Genomic DNA, 22,048 nt, shown 5'->3' with positions numbered 1-22,048 from the left:
GACTGAGAGAGGTAGGCCTTGGTTACAAGGTGAGGGTGGAGAGTCAGCCTCCGGTGGTTTCAGAAGGATGATCTGATTGGCTTGCTTCAGTTGCAGGTTAGCAGAGGGCTCAGGCTGCTATGTAGGGGAATATTTGGTGAAGGCAGGGTCACTCACCTGTGGGCCTGTGGGGCTCAAAGATGTAAAGCTATCCCTTGAAAAGTTAGATCTTCTGTTGCAGGGGGAAGTTAGCTGTAGCTGCCGTAGGGGTGAGCCATCTATGGAAAGTCTCCATCTGAGCAGAGACATAGAATTGTTACCTATTGATCTGGAGCTATGAGAAACCAGTCGCAGTGGCAAAAGACTCTGGAGAGAAGCTATATTCTGAGCTCTGACTGCATTGCAATCTTGAGAATGGAAGCCAAAGAGAACAAGTGTTGAGATGAGGAAGGGTAGCTGATAAAACCAGAGGAAAAAAAATCAGGGTTGCACACATGTCATAAACCAAGAGAAGCATTTCAGAAAAGTCGTGATCCTCTATGACAAATGCTTTTGAGCTGTCATGGAAGATAGGCAGCCACTGGTTTTATACAAGAAGTTGACAGGGAGTCTCTGTGGAGTTAGGAGAAACTGGATGCTCTATGTGTGCTCATTTTAAGGTGGGTGAAACCAGTGGTGTCTGCTATCTCTAGCCTCCAGTATCATTTTATATTAATCACTGTATGTTAAACAACAACAACAACATGGGCTATGAGGCAAATAGACACAATGTATATGTATAGATAGCCTTGCAGCCTTGTTTATTTTTTAGAGGCCAACATGAGGCAATTGTTTATCATCTGAAACGTCACAGACAAGGCATTAGAGGTACCACAGGGGCCTTGATTCCCTCTTATGATGTGTTTCCTCCATGGCTTTGTTGATCTTCTGATTTTACGAGCTAGACAAACTTCCCTTGGAGCTTTTCATTGTGCTTTTCTCTCTCTCTCTGAAAAAAATATCACTCGTTTCTTCTGTATAACCTCAACTTCAAGATCTCCTGGGATGTGTTCCTAAGTGTCTTTCTCTTTCTCAGGATAGCCCACTGAGCTCATTAATTAGCTATGTCCCTGCTATGGACTGTCATTCAGAATATTCCCAACTCTTCAAGGCATCTCCAGTGTACATCCATGAAATTATTTTGAGACCTGACTCCATGTTCTATGAAATTGTCACCTCTGTAGATTTTGTTTATTACATTTCTAGCAGATGCCACAAGCTCTGGCATTGAGTGAACAATAAATACTGTAAAAACTAAAACCATAAGAACTACCCAAAGGTATTTATTTTTTAAGGCACTTTAAGTAGCAGATTCATTAATTCAGTTCTTTCTTCTTTCCATTGCAGGAAGCAATGTGTGCAAGATTTATTTTAGAATCTTCATCATTAGTTGTTTTCATTTTTTTCTTTGTTTCTTTTTATTCATAAGTAGAAATGGAAGGGATTCACTCAAAGGTAGGGATAAAGATAAAGCCCATTCTACTTTTAAAATTCATCTCAGAACTAAGATGAATTTATTTAAATTATTTTATTCAGGTATTAATCTTGCTGAACGCATTCATTTTTGTGCTCTTATTTACTATTTGCAAAAATATTCATCAAGTAATAAGTAGTGAGTAATCAAGTAGTAATAATTTCAAGGAGGATTCTACTAGTTTATATTCAGTTCCATAGCAAATCATTTAATCTATCTATCTATCTATCTGTCTGTCTATCTATCTATCTATCTATCTATCTATCTATCTATCTATCTATCTATCTATCTATCTATCTATCTATCTAGTTCTACTTATCATTCATCTCTATTTGCTATCTATTGTCTTGTATTAATATATCTTAGGATATTAATGCATAATAAATATGGTAGTTTTTATTAAAGGAAAAATGCCTCAGAATTATTTTCCATCATTCCATGATACATGGTGTCATTTTCCCCCCTGATACTGAGGGTTGAACTCATGCTAGGCAAGTTCCCCAGCTGTAATTGCTGTGCTTCCAAGCAAGCCTTTTTATTATTGTCGGTCATGGAGCTTGAACTGAGTACTGTCCCTCAGTTCTTCAGTTCAAGGCGAGCGCTCTACCACTTGAGCCACAGCACCACTTCCAGTTTTCTGGTGGTTTATTGGAGATAAGAGTTTCACAGCCTTTCCTGTCTTTGAACTTCAATCCTCAGAAATGAGTACCTAGGGTTAACAAGCTTGAGCCACTAGTGCCCTGCCTTCCAAGCCTTTTTGTTTGCATTTTTGAGATAGGGTCTAAGTTAACTTTTTCCAAGCCATCTTTAACTTGTGATCCTCCTACTTTATGCCCCAAGTAGCCAGGATGACAGATATTCACTACTACTGCTAGTTGGGACAAGATAATTTGATCTGAGTTCATTCCCTTTACTACCTATATGATTCTTACTCCATATTTCACCTTGACTCTGAACACAAATCTTATTCTATTCATAATCTTTATATCTGCCTTCCCTGCATCTCAAGACCTACATATCTTTCTCCTACTTGACATCCATATTTTTCTCATTTCACCACTGCTCTTAAGGGTTATGTCTCAGACATGTATAGCCACACCTGCTTTAACAATGCCATGCTGATAAAACATAGCGGGCTATCTTAGCAAAATCTTCCTGAAACAAACGCGATTGCATCAATGTTGCGGGGTCAAAATGTTAAGCATCTGATAGCTTGCCAAAAGGGTCAAAAAGAAGCCCTACGAGTCCTTTTATTGCTAATAATGATGATCCTGGGAACGCCCTACTCACTGAGTTTGATGTACAAACAGGAAAGGCTGGGATCACTTGTAATCGCATTAGTGTTCATTCTCATGACTTCACTGTATGACTAAGAGAAGAGAAGAATATGAATAATGCTAGCATTTCTTTCTGTGAATAGAAATAGATATTATAATGGGATTTGTCTGGTAGAGGGAATTTGTTATTTGGCCTGGTCAAACATCACAATAATTTGAGTACTGCTTGATGATGTGCCATTAGTTTTCTCTCTCTCTCTCTCTCTTTTACCTTTCATTGTAAAAGTAATTTAGTAGTTAGTGGAGAAAACATGCAGCGTTTAGGCGGTGGGTCCCTGTACACTGTGTTCTTTATGCTTGGCTTTTTATTTCTTCAGAGAATTTCTATTGATCCTGAAGGATTCAGCTCAAGCATCATCTCCTCAGTGAAAATTATTCCCTGTTCATCACTTTTCCCCTCCCAGTTCATTTAGGGAAATAGACTCTCCAAGTCTGCTCCCCTAGAGCTGTATACATAAACTCTTTAATCATTTATTAGAGGATAGTAAAATTACTTGCTCAATAATGTAACTGGGGCTTAACTGGCCTTTGGATGATTTGACAAAGACACATGATACTTGCTCAACATGTGTTAGATATAAATTATTGTCCAAGGAACAATACAGAAAACCAGTAAGAGAAAAGGATTGTTTTTGCTTGTTCTCTTTATATGTTTATCAACTATTCTGACTAATGGTCTTTTCATACAGGAAGACAATATGCTAATTAGCTACTTTCTCCAGTTTTCCTCTGGAACTTTGTGAATATTACTTAATTCTTATGATTTGCAATGAACCCTGGGATGCGCTAAGGCTTTGACAAAGAATCAGGAATTGGGGTTAAATGATCAGGATAATTCAGCCACATAAAATGCTTTGCCATCGATTCATCCTCTTCTCTCAAAACTACATGTTGTGAGATGTAGCTCAAATGCTTCAAAACTAACAATAAGGGGGTATGAAGTTGATTCAAATGGTAACAAATTGTGCTTGTTGAAATGAATGCCTTTTAAAAAACATACTAATTTGGACAGTGATTTTTTTCTTACCTTCTTACTCACTTATTCACTATTGAAAATAGACCAAAGTGGAATAATAAGTTGAGAAATTAAAAAATACATGTGAAAGAAAATCTTACGTCCTTGGTATACTATTAAAGAACATTGTCACCCTTCATTTTTACATACATATTCACAGATTCTGGGAATGATTGAAATGGTAAATGAACTATCATAATGGTCCCCACTTAGCACTGAAATGTCATGTGATCACTCAAGGACATTAACAATGGGACCACATAGCACTTATAACTTTAATAGTCAAAGACCGCTCTTTAGTTGGCATATGAAATTCATGGATTGCACTCTATCCTAGCCTATGATTTCTATAGACTATGACAGGCATAAAAGGGAAATGCCTTATTTGTTTTCACGGAATTCTTTTGCTTGCGGAGAGAAGTCAGGAGTTGAAATCTATAAGAGATTCAACCCAAAAGAGGAAGCAGCCTATGACCGGATGATAGGTTTTTCAGTTTGAGAACCTAACACTTCAGTATTTAGACTCAAGACCAAAAGAACTTTCAAAATTTTGCCTTTTTTTTTGGTATTACTGTGACTTTGGAGCTGCAAACTCAAAAGTGTCTTTTAATCCAAGGGAAAGAAGGAAATGATACTTCTTATAAAAGAAATTCTGAATGTGCATTCCCACAAAACCTGAACACAAACTTTTCTGGGACATCTGACTCTTCTAGTTTTGTTCATTGGTGTTTTTATGAGATGTGTTAGAGTATTTTTAATCACTTAAAGTCGTACAGCATTATATGAACTATATAAAAATGTGATTGAGTAGAAGATGGTGAACCATGAAGACAGTGGTAGTAAGAAAAACTTGTGTATGATTGGCAAGAAAGTGTTATGACTTAGTAAATATTTCATGTGCTTAGTAAATATTTCATGTGCTTATGCTCCTTCCTATATAAGAAGTATAATATGTTAGCAGTGTGAAGGGAAGCTAACAATACACATCTACAATCCATCTACAAATACCTTGGTGATGCATGTTTTTATATATGATGACCATTAACGCTAGGTACTAAAGTAAATCTCTGTCCAGACAGACAGGGCCTATAATACTTATTCCCTGGAATTTCATCCATGTGGTAGACCCATGTTTTCTTTTTTGGGGGGAGCGTCCGGTCATGGGGCCTGAACTCTGGGCCTGGGCACTGTCCTTCAGCTCTTCAGCTCAAGGCTAGCGCTCTACCACTTGAGCCACAGCGCCATTTCCGGCTTTTTTCTTTTTGCTTATGTGGTGCTGAGGAATCGAACCCAGGGCTTCATGCATGCAAGGCAAGCACTCTACCACTGAGCCACCTTCCCAGCCCATAGACCGTGTTTTCTATGTGTATCTCTATTGTCCCTTTCCTGAATTTGAATTTGTAATTCTATTTATGGTGTCTCCTCTCCACCATGGTAGGTTGGATGCCAGGTGAAACAGATGGCTTGTCATTTGGATCATAAATGAACAGCCATAAGCAGACCTATCCATGGACTATGCACAGAACTCCATACCAGCTGGACCGCCTGGACTCTGAGTTGAATGAAGTAACTGTATGGCTGTGTCAGTTTTGAAATATGGGATATTTTCTGGGTTGAGCACAAATGATGCATACAGAGAGATATTTGATGGCTAAATGGGAATTTGTAACAGAAGGTGAGGTTTCCACCAATTAGTTATTCTGTGCATGTTTAATGCAAAAGTTATTACCAAGAAGTAGCTGCCTTTTGAAGTATGTATTTCTCAGAGTCCCTTGGCATTTAGTTGATACTTTTTGCCTACTTGTTGGCAGTTCAAGACAGTTATGAATCAAGTGTACCTTGCAATTAATGAGGTTCAGTGTGATCCATAATGTGCACTGATCAATCTAGCCATTATTTTTCCATTTTCATTGATTCCCTGTGATCTGTGGTAATCACCAATCTACTTTCAGGCTGAGGATATTTTAAAGAGAACAAGTAGTTCTATGTCAGGCTTATTTCACTTAATGTCATGTCCTCTGATTCCATCTATTTTGTTGTAAATGACCCTAATTCATTCTTCTTTATGGCTAACACTCCATTTTGTGAATATCACATTTCGACATTCTCTTTAGCCACTTATCTGTTGATAGAACCTAGGCTGATTCCATGGTTTAGTTATGTGACTAGTGCTGAAATACATAATGTGTACAAATATCTCTTCACTATGATGATTAATATAGTTTGGCTATATACCCAGAAGATAACTCAATCATATATATATATATATATATATATATATATATGCTATATATATATATATATGCTATATATATATATATGCTATATATATATATATATGCTAGATGTATTTTAGTGTTTTTTGGGGGGGAGAAGAAATACCTTGCTGTTTTGCATCATGAATGCATTGATTTATGTTCATACCAATAATGTATGAGTTTTTTTCCTTCTTATTCTAAATAGCATTTATATTCTTTTTTCTTTCTCTTTCTCCTCCCTCCCTTTCTCCCTTCCTTCCTTCCTTCCTTCCTTCCTTCCTTTTGCACTTTTTCTTTTCTTTTGCTTTTTTGCTCTTAATGAGCAAAAAAATGTGAGTGGACAACTTTTTCTTGTTCCTTTTAATTTTTTTGGCTGTTCCTCTTCTTACAAGAGGAACAAAGCAGGCTAATTAGCATATCTACCACTTCAAATATTTTCATTTTTTGTGATGAGAACAATAATGGAGTACAAAGAACAATATTCCACTGACTTCATTCATTCACTAGTGTCCCTTTTCATAGCCTTTCATTTGCAAGTTTGAATGAACTAGGGTCATCTTACTATAAATTAGAAGATTCATTATAATAAAATGCACAGTTATTTCCAAAGCAAGTTTTCTCCTTATCCTGAATCTCAGACAATGTAGAGTTTTCCGTTTTGGGGGGAGGAGACTATGCAACTTGCCAGAATCACAAGAGTTACTTTTTAATTAATACAGTACCATCATGAATATGACATTATACCTAGACAGTAATTATGCTAATTATCCCTAATTGTGATATTATCTGCCTATCAACAGCCAACTAATCTAACCTTTAAAACTGATAGCAATTGTTTTTCATATTTGCCAGTCAGGGTAACAATAAGCTTGAAAAAAATGGAGGTTTCTTCTATGAATTCAGTTTAAAAAATCAATGCTTTTTCAAATTTTCATTACTTATTCAGTACATACTTACTGAAGAAAATGAGCTTAACAAGAAAGAACAAAAGGATAGTTTTGAACTGTGTTTCTACTAGCCAAAGACATCTACTTTGTATTTTGGTATATTTTTTGTTTCTTAAATCATCTTCAACAGATTTTTGTTATTTTTAATTGAATACTCAGCATCTATGGCTGGAGAATTTCCACTTTGTGAGGCAGATCCTGACTCCTAGCAGAAGATCAGATACACATTTTTCCTGGTCTTGGAACTAGGCACAATGGCATGAGCTTACGTTATATCAGTCTAATGCAGCTGCTATAGGCTTTGGACTGAAAATTCATGAGGCAAAGTACCAGAAATACTGCAGTGATGCTTCATGTACCACCAAAATCTCATCTTCCAGAGGAAGAAGCCACAGCAGTGCCAGCAGTGGTTCATGGTGCCAAGTTTGGGTGATTAAAGAATTCTGCACAGTTATGTCGAAAAATGAACTTTACAATTTAGGCCGGGAGGTGGGGGGTGGTGGTGGTAGGGAGTGTAGTTGTAGAAATAGGAGGGAAGGGATGATAGGGGAAAAACAAAGGAGGAGGCAACAATGCTTGATAAGAAATGTACTCATTACCTTGCTCATGTAATTGTAACCCCCCCGTACAGTAGTTTCACAATAAAAAAACATTTTTAAAAAAAGTGCTGAGAACTTGATAGCTCTGTGTACTTGACTGCTTATTAGAGCTGCTTGCCTCGATTTTCCTGTAAAAGTCTGCTTTGATTCACCTTCGTTTGCTTTAAATAAACACTATCATATGAAACTAAAAAAAAAAAAAAAGAATTCTGCAGGGGCTGGGAAGTTGGCTCAGTGGTAGAGTGCTTGCCTTGCATGCACAAGGCTCTGGGTTCAATTCCTGAGCACCACATAAGCAGAAAAAGTAGGAAGTGGCGCTGTGGCTCAAGTGGTAGAGTACTAGCCTTGAGTTGAAGAGCTGAGGGACAGTGCCCAGGCCCAGAGTTCAGGCCCCACAACTGACCAAAAAAAAAAAAATAAATAAAAAAAGAATTCTACAAAGAATGGTGATTGTGCCCAGCAATTGGGATGATGGCGTTGAAGCTACCTTAAGGATACTAAAGAAGGATTTGAATATTGCTGGTGACCACATGGCCCCAGGTCTGTACTTCTAGTTCTTAAAGGGACTTTGGGAGTTACCTCATATGTTTAAGAAAATTCATTTTTGCTAAGATCATTTGAGTTAGTTTCTATGGCTCAGAAATAAGAACACTGATTCAGTGGAATCTCTTTTAGTATATGGTGGAATTCTATCACAACATGCTTCTGAGGTCAGGGGTAAATTCACCTATAAACTAGAAATTTTCTGAAGATTTATTTGTGTATGTGTGTGTGTGTGTGTGTGTGTGTGTGTGTGTGTGTGTGTGTGTGCAGACATAAAGTCCTGAGGATGTAGCATGCTTGGAAGATACAGAATGGTAAACGGCAAAGTACAGAAAAGTCAAGCAGAATATATAGATGGATCCTAGTGAAAGCCCAAGAGAGAAGAGAAGAATAAAGCAATGCCATGAGAAGTTCCCCATTACGAATGCCCACCGACGCCACTGTATTTTGACTTTTCGGCTGAGTGAAATGGGAAGGCAATACAGGATTTGAAGTACAAAGAGATGATGCGATGTGATGTTTTAAAGAAAATCCTTCTGGTTACTTCATTGTGAATCACCTGTAGGGAAGGCTTGAGGTAAAAGCTATTCTAATAATCCAGACAGGACGTGATTACAATTTAGACTAGGTTTATAATAATGGGCAGTATAAAGCAGAGGAGCACTAAATGCATTCTAGGACCTTGTATGCTTTCCTGATGCTCTGGATATGTGATGGAAAAATCTTTTTTTTTTTTTTTTTTTTTTTTTAATTTTTGGCCAATCCCAGGGCTTAAACTCAAAGCCTGGGCTATTTTCAGTTTCTTTTGCTCAAGTTTAGTGCTCTACCACTTGAGCCACAGCTCCACTTCTGGCTCTTTTTTTCTTTTTTTGCCAGTCGTGGGGCCTGAACTCTGGGCCTGGGCACTGTCCCTCAGCTTTTCAGCTCAAGGCTAGCGCTCTACCACTTGAGCCACAGCGCCACTTCTGGCTTTCTGCTTGTGGTCCTGAGGAATCGAACCCAGGGCTTCATGCATGCAAGGCAAGTACTCTACCACTGAGCCACCTTCCCAGCCCCACTTCTGGCTCTTTTGGTAACTGACTGGAGATAAGAGTTCCATAGGCTTTCCTGTTCAAGCTGGCTTTGAACCAGGATCCTCAGTTTTTAGCCTCCTGAGTTGCTAGGATTACAAGTCTGAGCCACTGACAGCTGGCTCTTTCTTCTTTTGCAATGAGTTGGTCAGTAGAACTTGTTTCTCTGCTGGAAAGGAAAGATGTCCTTAGAGCTGTTAGGATTGGATAGGCAGTGTGAGTCATTGAGGCCACTTGGTATAGCAATATTCCTGGTCACTGTTTCTCTTATCATCCAAAGAAGATTTCAAGACAATCAATGGATCTTCCAAGTAGATTCCAAGAGACTACTTTAATGCTTTCCTTTCCTCATCTATTTTCCTCTGAAGTTTAGCATTCTTATTCTTCAACCTGAAAACTGCCCACCTGCCTGTTACTAAAGAAATGATTTTAGTTTCACATGCTCAAAGCCATGGTTTCTATTGGTTGGCCTTTGCTAAGCTGTCACCTACACAATTTCTCCATCTCAGGGACCAGGGTCAGAGAGCAAAAGCTCAAAAGAGTCATAGATAGCCTCTGAGATTTCTTGAGAACTGAAAACATCCCAGAACTATGTCATAGGAGGCTGCAAGGCTACTTACAACCACTCAAAAAGTTTTGTCTAGGGGCAGGTAATACAGGCAAAAAAGGCTTTTTCTATGTTCTCTCATGCACAAAAATAATAATGATGATGTTTCAAGCACTTTCTGTTTGACTCTAAGGATAGAGTCATCTATTAGCTCATTTAACTCTCATATTAGCATTATGAAAAAATTCATTATTTTTCCACTTTCACTGATATTTAAGAGGGGCTCAGAGCAGAGATTCCCTTTTAAGTCCCAGAAAGCTCTTAGTAGACTTGGACTCAAATTCTAGTCTGTCACGGGGGGTAGCCATAAGACATAGTTTTAAAATGCTAGGTTCAGCCAGATGCCAGTGACTCATGCTTGTAATCCTAGCTACTCAGGATGCTAGGATCTGAGGATCAGAGCCAGCCAGGGCAGAAAAGTCTGTGTGACTCTTATTTTCAACTAATCACTCAAAACCCAGAAGTGATGGAAGTGGTAGAGCATTAGCCTTGAGTAGAAGAGCTCAAGGACAGCACTCAGGCCCTGAGTACAAGACCCACACCACTAAAAAACAAAAATAAAAATAAAATGAAGTTAAATGCTCTTTACTCAGTTTTGTGCATTTTCTTTTTGTGTTATTCCCACTCATTTGTTCTTTATACAGAATGTTTGTTCTTTGGTTACTTCTCTCAATAAACACTTTTACCAAAACATTAAAACTTAGGAAAACTAGGATTTTTACATGGAAAAGTAAGGGAGAAAAGTGTGGCTTAGTGCATGGTTTAGTGTTTAGAAATGAGAGCATGTCCCATAATATATGTCTTGGTAATTAATAAGAAAAATTTAGGACCTTTTATTTTGCATATTATTTTTAATGCACTTAAAGAAACACATAGAAATTAAATCTGCTGCATATAGCCACATATACAAAGGACATGGGCTTAATAACATAGCCAGCATAATATCACAAGTTGAAAATGCTTCATTCAGTAGCTGCAAATTATATATCTATACCTATATATATTACTTTATTATATAAACAGATTTGTTTCACTAATATATTAAATCACACAATTAATGACCTTATATGGTCCTGTTGATACTATTCTCCATTCTTGCTTGGCCTGAGGAGTGTGTGTTCCAATCTCATTACTCTGCATGGCTGGTGTCATGTTTGATTTCCTTAACTTTTGGCACACTATCAAAGACAAAAAAACCCTCCTGTGGTTATTGTTAGATGTTAAATTGCTGTAACTCTCCTTTGTATTGGATAGAATAACATATCAGACACTAATCACAGGTTTTCTGAGGAAATTATGACTTAACCAGAATCAAATTCCAATTTGGAGCTGGTAACATTAATTTTTTGCTTTTATTTTTATGTATGTTTCTTATGTATCAAACTAAACCTCTTGGTATTGCGTGTGTGTGTGTGTGTGTGTGTGTGTGTTAAAATTGGAGTTACTATGAAGATGGTCAGATTTCTGTTTTGATACTAGAAGAGATATGAAAGTGGCTACTAGGTCAGAAATGTCACCATCATGAAGTTGGAAGTGGAATAATGCAAGAGTATGCTGTACTGATAAAAAGAACATTTTAGGTTGCATTCTGCAGTGACTTTGCTTTAAGATGAACAACAATAAAAATGTTCATTTTTATTTACTTTTCCTCCCTCTTAAAAAAAGAATACTTAAAACAATACAAACATTTTTGGTTGTTGTCAGATTTTTCTCATAGTATTTTTAGATGTTTCTCATGTTGATATAAATCTAAAAAAATCTTAGGATGTTTTAACCATATGTTCAGGACTCCAAGTCTGTATTTACCTGTGAATGAAGGAAAATATTCACATTGAATGTTAACATCAGAGGGTAGAGTGAATTTCAGAGGCAAATTCTAAACCCGAATGAACATGAAAACACCCACATGTTTATTTCAATTAAATCTACTGAAGCTGATTTCCTGGTGCATATTTTGTAAATGTCAGCATCAAAGTTCAAAGAAAAGGATTAAACTCTTCTTTCAGTTGTTTTCTTATGATTGCTTAACATTTTTTGGAATTTCTTTGTTTTCTTTATTTTTTAAATTTGTTTTTATCGTAAAGATGCTGTACAGAAGGGTTACAATTACAAGAGTTAAGGTAATGAGTACATTTCCTATAGAGCATTGTTACTCTCCTTTGTTTTTCCCCTATCATCCCTTCCCTCCCCACTTCCCCAACTCCTCCCTGTTTAATATTTTTAAACTTAAATAAAAACTGTGAGACTCTTATCTACCCCCCTCAAAAAAACTAACAAATGTTGGAAGTGGAGCTGTGGCTCATGTGGTAGAGAAATAGCCTTTAGCAAAAAAACTCAGGGTCAGAGCCAAGGCCTCCAGTTCACATTGGCACACACACACACAGACACACAGACACACAGACACACAGACACACACACACACACACACATTCCTGCCTTGTAATTCTTGCTTTAAATGCTATGATTAATGGTGTGAATGACGTCTGTTTTCCTAAAACACATGAGAGGTATATTTGCAACACTGGGGGGCCTATTGCTCCATAAGCAGTGTAGTGGCAGACAAATTTACTAAAAAACCATCCAAACAACAAACAAAATAACTGACATTAGGGAATCTTTTTTTTTCTCAGAGATAACTTAGCACATTCAGTTGAATTCTCCTAACAAAAGCGAAGGCCAAGAGTTAGGTATTTCTATGTAGTTTGGTGGTGGATGACTACAAATTTGAAGGCCAAACTTCACATTGATAATCTAAAGCAGAATATAGTCCCATCTATTTTACATATTAATTATACAAATCCCATATTATTCGTACATTTAAAGAAAAGTATACTTGCTTTTACATATGAGCTTTTTCCTTGCTACTTTTACATTTGCTAAGCATTTAAATGTTTTAGAAATGAACACTTAAATCATTATATTCAAACAATTAGATATTAAATAATCATACATTTGACTGCCTAGAACATGCAGACAAGCTTTAGAGATTTTGTGGAGTTGTTTGAGGCAACCCTATGATAACCACTTATTATTTCAGAATGAATTTTGAATAATGCTTTAAAATTGTTACATTCATTATGTGACTGTATATATACATTCATATGTGAATCTATTTGTCTTATTTAATATTATTCAAAGAAATTCTGATCAAACATGGTCATGTTAAGTTGTTCAAATAGCAAACACTTTGTAACAATTTGATATTTCTGATTTTGGTTCCAAAATAAGGAGGATTTGCAGATTAAAGCCATGGCAGTAATAGACCATGATTTGCCTTTGCATAATTGCTTTTTATCTTGCCCTTCAAAAAGTTACTTGGTTCTCATGTGAATGGAGACCTGACTTAATTGATGTGTGAGAGGTAATTATTTTAGGCAGTTTTAAAACCTAACCGAGTATTTCAAAGAGGAAATTTGTACTAGGTATCCACATTCTCAGGGAGTTTTTTGGTTTCTTGAGTAGGATGGACAGAATTCCTAATTTAAGGGAAGATACCATAAGGAATAAAGTCTGGAAGATAAATTCTACATGTACAGATATTCCTTGTTTTGTTATAGATCTCAGGAAAATATATGCATGCGTGTGCGAAATTTCTTCTTGTAAGAAAATGAGTGTTTTTTTTTTAGATCACTGCCTCATTTTTTTCCATAATAATTAGATATTTTGGAATTATCTAAGCAGAGAAAAGAAGAGGACTTTGTGTGTAAGTGTGTGGTCTATGAATACTCCTGCTCACATGGTGTTAGCTCACACATATTTAAATTACGCAGCAGCTTCCTCCCCCTCCAACAGTTGACTTGCCTTCCTATGTCTTGTCTGACTTACTTATGTATAAATTATTATTTGTCAACTATATTTTGTTTTATAACCCTTATAACTTTTTCCCCTAAGAATTTGCACTTGAAATATATTCCAATCATTTCTCCTGGTCCTTGCTCATTTTCTAGTTAAGAGAGAAGGGGAGGATGCAATATAGTTGGTACAGTTAATGTCTAAAACTTTTGCCTTCAACTATAGGGGAGAGAAGCTGCCCTTGGAAATGGGAGGTGCTCTTGTCTGATTTCATACCATGAATCACTGGAGTTCTTGCCTGAAACAAAAGCAGCAAGTTACAGAGGTAAATGTGACTCTTCCTTTCTGCATTAGAAGGCATGGTTAGTGTCTTACATTTTCAAATGTAAATTTTAAAAAATCTATGAAAAATAAAATGATAATGATACTAGCTTCATATTTAAAATATGTAATAGTCAAAATGGAATAATTACTTTTTGGTCACTCATAGGAAAAAATTAATCAGGTTGATGACATGGATTCCTACTTAATGATTTGTCTAGATTTCCTTTTCAGTTAAATATCTCGTATGAAATCTTGAAACCTCTGAAGGTCTTTATTCTATGAGTTCTCTTGCATAATGGTTTTCATTACTTGCTCCTTTTGGAGGTTAGTTTTCTCTTTTTGTGGGAAAATGAATCATTTCACTTTTTATTTTAGAGCAGTAAAGGAGAATTTTTTTTATGGACTGTCATGTTTCCTTCCACCCAGAGTATTATGTTAACTAGTTTTATTCTTTTGGGAAAAAAATGTCATTTTTAGTGTCACAAAAATATTGCAATTTTTAAATGACAGAAATTGAACATATTACAAATATTTTTCATATATATTTTTGTTGCATACAACAATCGAGTTTTTTTCAAGAATAAATTTAAAACTTATATCATTTTGGGGGAGGTGGGGGCTAGTAGTGTTTTTGTTATATTTCTATATTACTTTTGTCCAGTCTAAGCCTAACTGCCTAAATGTTGCTCCTTTCTAAAGAGTATCTAGGACAGGAAGAAAACAGGTAAACATGAGGATCTACAGCAATCTTTCACTTCTGGAAATGGATTTAAGAATATTCATCCACAGAGGTATGGGGGGAGCTTATGAAACTTGAAGTGGTGGAGGCAGATTTGGAATTCCTGCGGGCACAGCCATTGAAGCCTGGGTCTCCTGGGATTGCTCTCTTCTTCCGGCTGGATTTAATGTTTTCTCCATCACTGGGGTCAAACACCACTGTCATGGACTCCATCCGGGTCACGGTGTACAGGCTGCTTTGCCGAGTTGGATGAAACCTGGTGGTCTTGAGTTCCAGCTCATCATAGCTGGACACTTGGATGAAAGGACACCAGCGAAGTGCTCTTTTAAACCCAGCTCTGAATCTGAGAAGCAGACCACAAGTAGAAAAAAGAAAAATCATCTTGCAAATAGAAATTTACCTTAGCAACCACAGAAAATCTTACTTAATGCCATTACACCATTTTGTAAAATTTGATTTTCTACTCACACTAAGAATCGATGCCACCTGTGTCAGTTCTCTAAATTTTGGTTGAAAAGGAATCTTAATTTCCCATTGGAGAGAAATGTGTCATCAATTAGCAAAAGCATAGCATAAGGTTATCAGTATGACCGCTTTTTGCAATGGTTTTGTACATTTACAGGGGCATAATTGCATTAAACTGCCCAGTTAAGGCACTTAAAATGGCATATGGTATTTCAAAATAGCTTCTCCAGAAATAATGACACATTTATAAACTAAAGTCTCATTTGATTGCAGAATTAATGGTTAACTTAAATGGTGTTTAATTTAATCATATATGTGAGCATAAAATCCTTATCCTTATAAATCATTGATTGAAGCTGATTATATACATGTGCATTGCTTGTGCAATGCCTTAAATTGAGGTATGGCCTATGCAATTGGTGAAATAGAATAGGAGGTAATTCGGTATTTAACAAATTTAAGGCACAGTATGGGAGAGCCCTAATTGGATAGACACTTTATGATTTAGATTATGCAATTACTTACATTTCTATTGGTGCTCAAAACATACTAGTTTAATTAAGGGAATTATCAACCTTAATGTAATTTAACTTTCCCCCCCATGTGGTGAATGTACAAAGAAGATAGGCAAACCACATTCTACCTTCATTCTGTCTGGTGGGAGAGGTTGGTCCGTATAAAAAGGACCCTCAGAGTTTCCAAGAATACTGCACTGAGCATTAAGCTTTAAGGTAGAACATTTTGTGAAGGAGGAGGAGGTGTTAAAAACCCCCAATCTTTCCATTCCTCTTGGTGATTTTTTTCTCATCCCCCTGTATTTCTGGTTTCTAAATTAGCACCAAGAAACTAGAACAACATGTGCTCCCAATGAAGTCTGGGGATGACAACTAGCTTGTATTTGGTACCTTTGTTTTACCTCTTATTCAGACAGCAGTAGATGATCGGGTTGTACATGGTGGAACTCATTGCCAGCCAAAAACTAGCCAGGTAGACTTGCTGGATATACTTCCACCTATTTAACTGCTGATAGACTGCAGTAATAATGAAGTAAATATGATAGGGCAGCCAGCAGATAGCAAATGTCACCACCACAATGATCATCATCTTTACAACCTACAAAGAAAGAAAGAAACCACTTATGCCAAGTTATCAAACAATTACAGATCATGATTTCATTGCCTTACTGATAATCCCATTTTTCTTTTTATCAATGTAGGTAAGTGTATAAAATATACAGTATGCCTGAGGAAGAGTTAATATTAAAAATAGTAAAGGTTAATATATTAACATATGTTATATATTACAAAAATGTATGGTGTTGTAACTATTCTATTTCAACCTATCCAGGTGAGTGAATGACACTACTGAAACACAAATTCTTACGTTTTAAGTGCTCTAAAGAAATTGTTTTCAAGGGTCCAGAAAGGTCTGATTGAAGAGAGAAGGAGGAGCTAGGATTTGGCTGTGCTTACTTGTCCTGTATAATAGTAGAGATATTATACGTAGGGAAACTTAGTCACCATGGAAATAAGAATATCGTTTTTCAAGATTGGGCTGATTTTTCATTATGTAGCATAGTCTTGCCATAGCTTAAGACTATTCTAATTTCTTTAATACCATACACACTAGGAAAACTTCTGTGAATATTAATTTGGTTTCTCTTATAATAGCATACCAGGGGAAATTTCCTGTACAGTGCATATGAATATTTGCAATAATATAGGGAATTTAACTAATTTTATATCTGTAAATAGGCAATTGGTTTATAAAACTAATTTAATGAGCTTGATAATCACAGGTAAAACTCCTGTCATTCCATAGTCTTAATACCTTAAAAGGCCCAGGTTAAATAGAATGTCACCTTCTATTTCCCCTCTACTTGTCCTTGAATGCCTGAAATGCATAGATGTCTCAGCATTACATGTCTGGTATACAGTTGGAGATATATATATATATATATATATATATATATATATATATATATGTATATATATATATGGTAAATATATATGTGTATGTGTAGAATGAGTAGATGGTAAATGATGGCATATGTTATGTAACAGAAGGTTTAATGTGAGGATGTTCTTAGTATATTTAAATGAAATGAAATCTCTACCATTTTCTTGGTCTATGAGGAAGGTAGAATCAAAGGCATTTGAAACTAACATTGCTATGCAAAGAGGTTAAACTAATACTCTCTGATGATCTCTTTTAATATTTCCCATCATTAATCAGTTTACATTTCCATACCTCTTGGGGAATTTTGGAATTGTAGAAAGTTTCGAATAAGTTATGTTAAGCAAAACCATTTTGGAGCTTAGTAGCAGCAAGATGAACATAATGAAGAGAGAATCCTGATATAAGTCCAATGAGGCATGTTAGAACCAGGAAATTGTATTATTTATAAACTGGCCTTGTCATCTGACTTCAAGTTGTAAATTCAAATGGAAGTTGGCAAGGTTAAGAGTCATGAGAAACATTATTCTGGAAATAGACAAAGCATGAAATAGATCAACACAGAACGCAAAGCTTCCCTTAGGGCCTATCCCCAGCTCCGTTCAGGTGACTGGGATTGAACTGATGGGAAATTGGCCATCCAAGCAGAAAATCCAGGTCAATAGCTCACAGAATGTCATCATTGGACACACTAGAAGTCATTTGATTTTTTTTTTATGTACTGCATTCAAATGTCTTCACTTGTCTCATTCACACAGTTGTAAAATTCAAGTAGTTGCTACATTGTAATATTTATGGCACATGTATTTAGCAACTTACTATATTTTTGTTGTGTGTGTGATTAACAACTTATTATATTCCAGCTGCACATCTGGAAACAGAGGCAAGGCTGAAAAGATGTGACTATTGTGATTCATAGGACTATGTTAAGGTCTTTCCAGACTTCTTGTTGATTTGTTTCTTTGTGGTGCTGGGGACTGTGCCCAGGGCCCTATATATGCTAGACAAGTTCTTTATCACTGAGCTACGTTCTCTAGGCAAAGTGAACATCTTTAAAATTCAGGCTCTTACGTATTCTTTTTTCCTCCTTATAGTTCAAAATAGTTTTTAAATCACAAATGACTCTAGAAAAAATATTGGGAAATAGAAGAACAATTCATTACCTTGGTGCTGACGGTATAATGAAAACAATGTTGTGCTAGTGGCTTTAGTATATAGCCTTGTTTGTGACTGTTTGGGTAAATGCCCAAAAGTGGGATTGTTGGGTCATAGGGGAGCTCTATTTGTAGACTTTTGAGGAACCTCCATACTGCTTTCCAAAGTGGTTGAACAAGTTTATCGCAGCATTATTTACCATAGCTAAGATACAGAACCAACCCAGATGCCCCTCAGTAGATGAATGGATCAAGAAAATTTGGTATACACACACACACAGACACACACAGACACACAGACACACACACACACACACAAACACACACACACACACACACACACACACACACACACACACACACTGGAATTCTATGCCTCCATCAGAAATAATGACATTGCCTCATTTGTTAGGAAATGGAAAGACTTGGAAAAATTATATTAAGTGAAGTAAGCCAGGCCCAAAGAAACATAGGTCCCATGGTTTCCCTTATTTTCAATAACTAGTACATGTTTAAGACAAGCAGAAAAGGTCAAAAGCTATGTACATATGACCATATAAGATGATGCAAAGCGAAATGAACCCCAAGATAAGGACACAAGTGGTTTTTATCTTTCTTGCTGTTGTTTTTAATGCATTTATAATGTATTATGTGATTTTTTTGGATCTTTTGTATGTTCTTCCCCAACGGTATAACCCCTGTTGTGACTGTATTTGATTCGGTGTCCTGCATCTTGTACATATATTTTTCTAATTTGAGGAGGGGAAGGGAAATAACAAAATGCTGAAATAAGGATACAGGATGACCCATTGTAACAATGAGATATACAAGACACTATGTTGAAACAAACTTTACAGCTTCAGGGGGTGAGGAGGGAGGCGTTGTGGAGATGGGAAAGGAAGGGATGGTAGGGGAAACACAAAGGAGGAGGCACAAATGTTAGATAGGAAATGAACTCATTACCTTACTAATGTAACTGTAACCCCTCTGTAAAGTATCTTTACAATAAAAAAAATTAAAATCTTGGGGCTGAGCAGGTGGCTCAGTGGTAGAGCGATTGCCTTGCATGTATGAGGCCTTGGGTTCGATTCCTCAGCATCACATAAGCAAAAAGGAAAAAGCCGGAAGTGGCGCTGTGGCTCAAGTGGTAGAGCGCTAGCCTTGAGCTGAAGAGCTGAGGGACAGCGCCCAGGCCCAGAGTTCAGGCCCTACGACTGGACCCCCCCCCAAAAAGTAAAATCTTTGGCAAAATGCATAAATGTGAGCATAAATGTGTCAACAAAATTAAAAATAGTGTTTATGAGAATATGATTGCTTATTGTAGTAATGGATGGTTGACAACGGTTAACTAAAAACATATCTGTTAAATGTAGGCAGAAGAGTTATTGGGCTGAATGAAGGGAGTACTATTGAGATTTTATTTCTTAAATATGAATACATCTGTGAATCCTTGAATGAAGTAAGCAGACCTCTGCCATACATCCTATTCTCTATGGCTGCTCCTTTTTCTAGAACATTCTTACTTAAAATACTCATTGCCTAATGTCTTCATTTCCTTCAAGCTTCTATACAGTTGCCCATTTCTCAGTGACTTCTATTTTGACCTGTTTATTAATATTTGTTATCTGCCCTTCCAGAACAGCCAGAGCCCCTCAATTTGCTTCTTACTTTCTTATACTTTGTTTTTTTCTCAGGCCACAGTATAAAAGATCAAGGCCTTTCTGGTTGGTTTGCTCACTGATGTATTGCAGGCATCTAGCCTAGTCTTACACATAAGAGGTGCAGAAACACTTAAAATGATGAATGTGAGCAGACAAATGAAAGAAGCAGACCCATAGGTGGTTAAGTAATGTCCAAGATTTTACAGTCATTAACTACTGGAATCATTTGTTTTTTTTTCAGCTAAAAATGGTATGTGTATATAAAATAAGCATAGCATCTCATGCTATTTCCTCTTTATGGAAAATAAATGAAGGTGCAGAGATAAGTACAAAAATTATTTAAGCATATACATCATTTGGATATATGAAAGTTTGAAGTTTTGTTCTAGATAAATACTAAGTTCAAGTGAAGTACCTATGAGCGTGTAAATGTGAAAGTTTCAGACCCAAATTGTGTATATATGAAATTGTTTTCCAATAACAGTGAAGACCTACTAAAGTGATCAGAGTCTAAAACATGGTAAAATTAAAATGCACATGGAAAATGGTTTCATTTTCTAATTCTTATGTGTAGATTCTTGGAAAGTATTTTAGCAATGTATTTGAAGCGTTTACAAAACTCAAAACAAAAGACTCTAAAAGAAAGGCTCCTCTGAAGTGAAACAATTCATAAGTGATAAAAACATTGGGCAATGGAGATGAGTCTAGGGAAGAGGAACAGATAGAGTTGGAAGAATTGTGGCAGGGATGACTCTGATCAGTTCTGAGCATTTAGAGGGATACATTAAATTGTAACCCTCTGGGGTACAACATTCAGCTAATCAAAACAATTCTTATGCTATATTTCATTTTATTTACTTCTTTTAAAAATTATGATTAAGTAGTTTTACAAAGAGATTCCAGTTTCATTAATCAGGTTCTGAGTGCTGTGCGGTTACCTTATCTCTCTCCCCACAAAACCTTGTAGAGTTATTATAGATAATTGAAGTTTCAGTAACTTCTTTTTTGATAGAAATACAAAATTTCTTCTGGGTAGGAGAAATTATTTTGATCTGTGAAGTGCTTAAAAAGATCACACAATTGTAATCATCTTCCAAAGGACAAGAGCTTCTGGAAGCATCTAGCTTGAGCAATGGTAAATGTACAAATACTGTAAGTAATCTCAATGTGCTGCAGGGACCAGCACAGACAGGCTATGAATGCTAAGCTGGAAAGGAAATCATTTATTAAGTCCTGAGACTCAAAGCTTTGGAGATTATTGGGAAAGATGGAAGTGTGGGATAGATATTAAGTCCTGAGACCCAAGGCTTTTGAGATTGTTAGACAAGATGGAAGTGTGGCTATGTAGAAAGATTGATTGATGTTGCACATTCTTTGTGGCCAAAAGACACATCCTGGTATCTCAGGCAATGGGAATTATTTTCCGTGGCAGCAACTGTGGACAGGGGTACCTACTTTCCTTAGTTTAGGAAGTTGAAGAAGGGGAAGTGGAAACAAGTGATAGAACTCTTACAAGGTAGAGTGTTTAGTTTTTAGTAAGGACAGGATTGAAATGCATCTCATACATTGGTGAATGCCCTTTCCTCATGTATCGAAGGGAAACTTTCCTTTGACTTTTGTATCTTGTACAGGTTAGAATGAAATGCCTACAGCTATTAGTATCTATCACATTTAGTTAGAGTTGGATGGATGAGTTTGAGGTTGAGGTCATAAAGAAAAGAACCAGTCTAGGAAATTAAATAAGTAGTACAACAACAACAAAAAATCTTCAGTGAACATGTATTATTTCTCAAAATCTGCATGAATGTGTCATATGAAACTTCTTGTTTTGGTTAGAATTTCCTCAGGGCATGTGACTTGAAGAAGCAACCAATAGACTATATCCTACCCCTGCTCTGAACTTGTACTCTCAATTAGGGTTCTCCAATGAACCATCACACTCTCTTAAATCAAAATTATGAGCCTCATTATTTTACCCACTATTTCATGGGTTATTACAGCTTAGCTTTTGGTGTTTCAGCTTCAAAGACGATTCTTAATAACTTTGGTCCCAAGTGAAAAAACAACTTCGCAATACCTGTAGAAACAT

General features: G+C 36.4%; 1 protein-coding gene across 1 annotated transcript in view; it reads right to left on the bottom strand.

The window, feature by feature from the left end:
* Positions 1 to 14,750: 14,750 nt before the first annotated feature.
* Tacr3 (tachykinin receptor 3) overlaps positions 14,751 to 22,048 on the bottom strand; it is a 47,188-nt gene continuing 39,890 nt past the window's right edge. Inside the window, exons 4-5 of the mRNA XM_042701826.1 lie at positions 16,105 to 16,301; positions 14,751 to 15,066 (exon numbers count right to left, since the gene is read on the bottom strand). Of these exons, the coding sequence (XP_042557760.1) occupies positions 14,754 to 15,066; positions 16,105 to 16,301 (510 nt within the window). The 3' untranslated portion in view covers positions 14,751 to 14,753. The remainder of the gene's footprint in view (positions 15,067 to 16,104; positions 16,302 to 22,048) is intronic.

The sequence above is a fragment of the Dipodomys spectabilis genome, unplaced genomic scaffold (genome assembly GCF_019054845.1).
Source record: "Dipodomys spectabilis isolate Male_0828 unplaced genomic scaffold, ASM1905484v1 ptg000297l, whole genome shotgun sequence".
Lineage (NCBI taxonomy): Eukaryota > Metazoa > Chordata > Mammalia > Rodentia > Heteromyidae > Dipodomys > Dipodomys spectabilis.
Note: the sequence above shows the minus strand (reverse complement) of the source record. Positions and strands in the feature narration are given on the sequence as shown.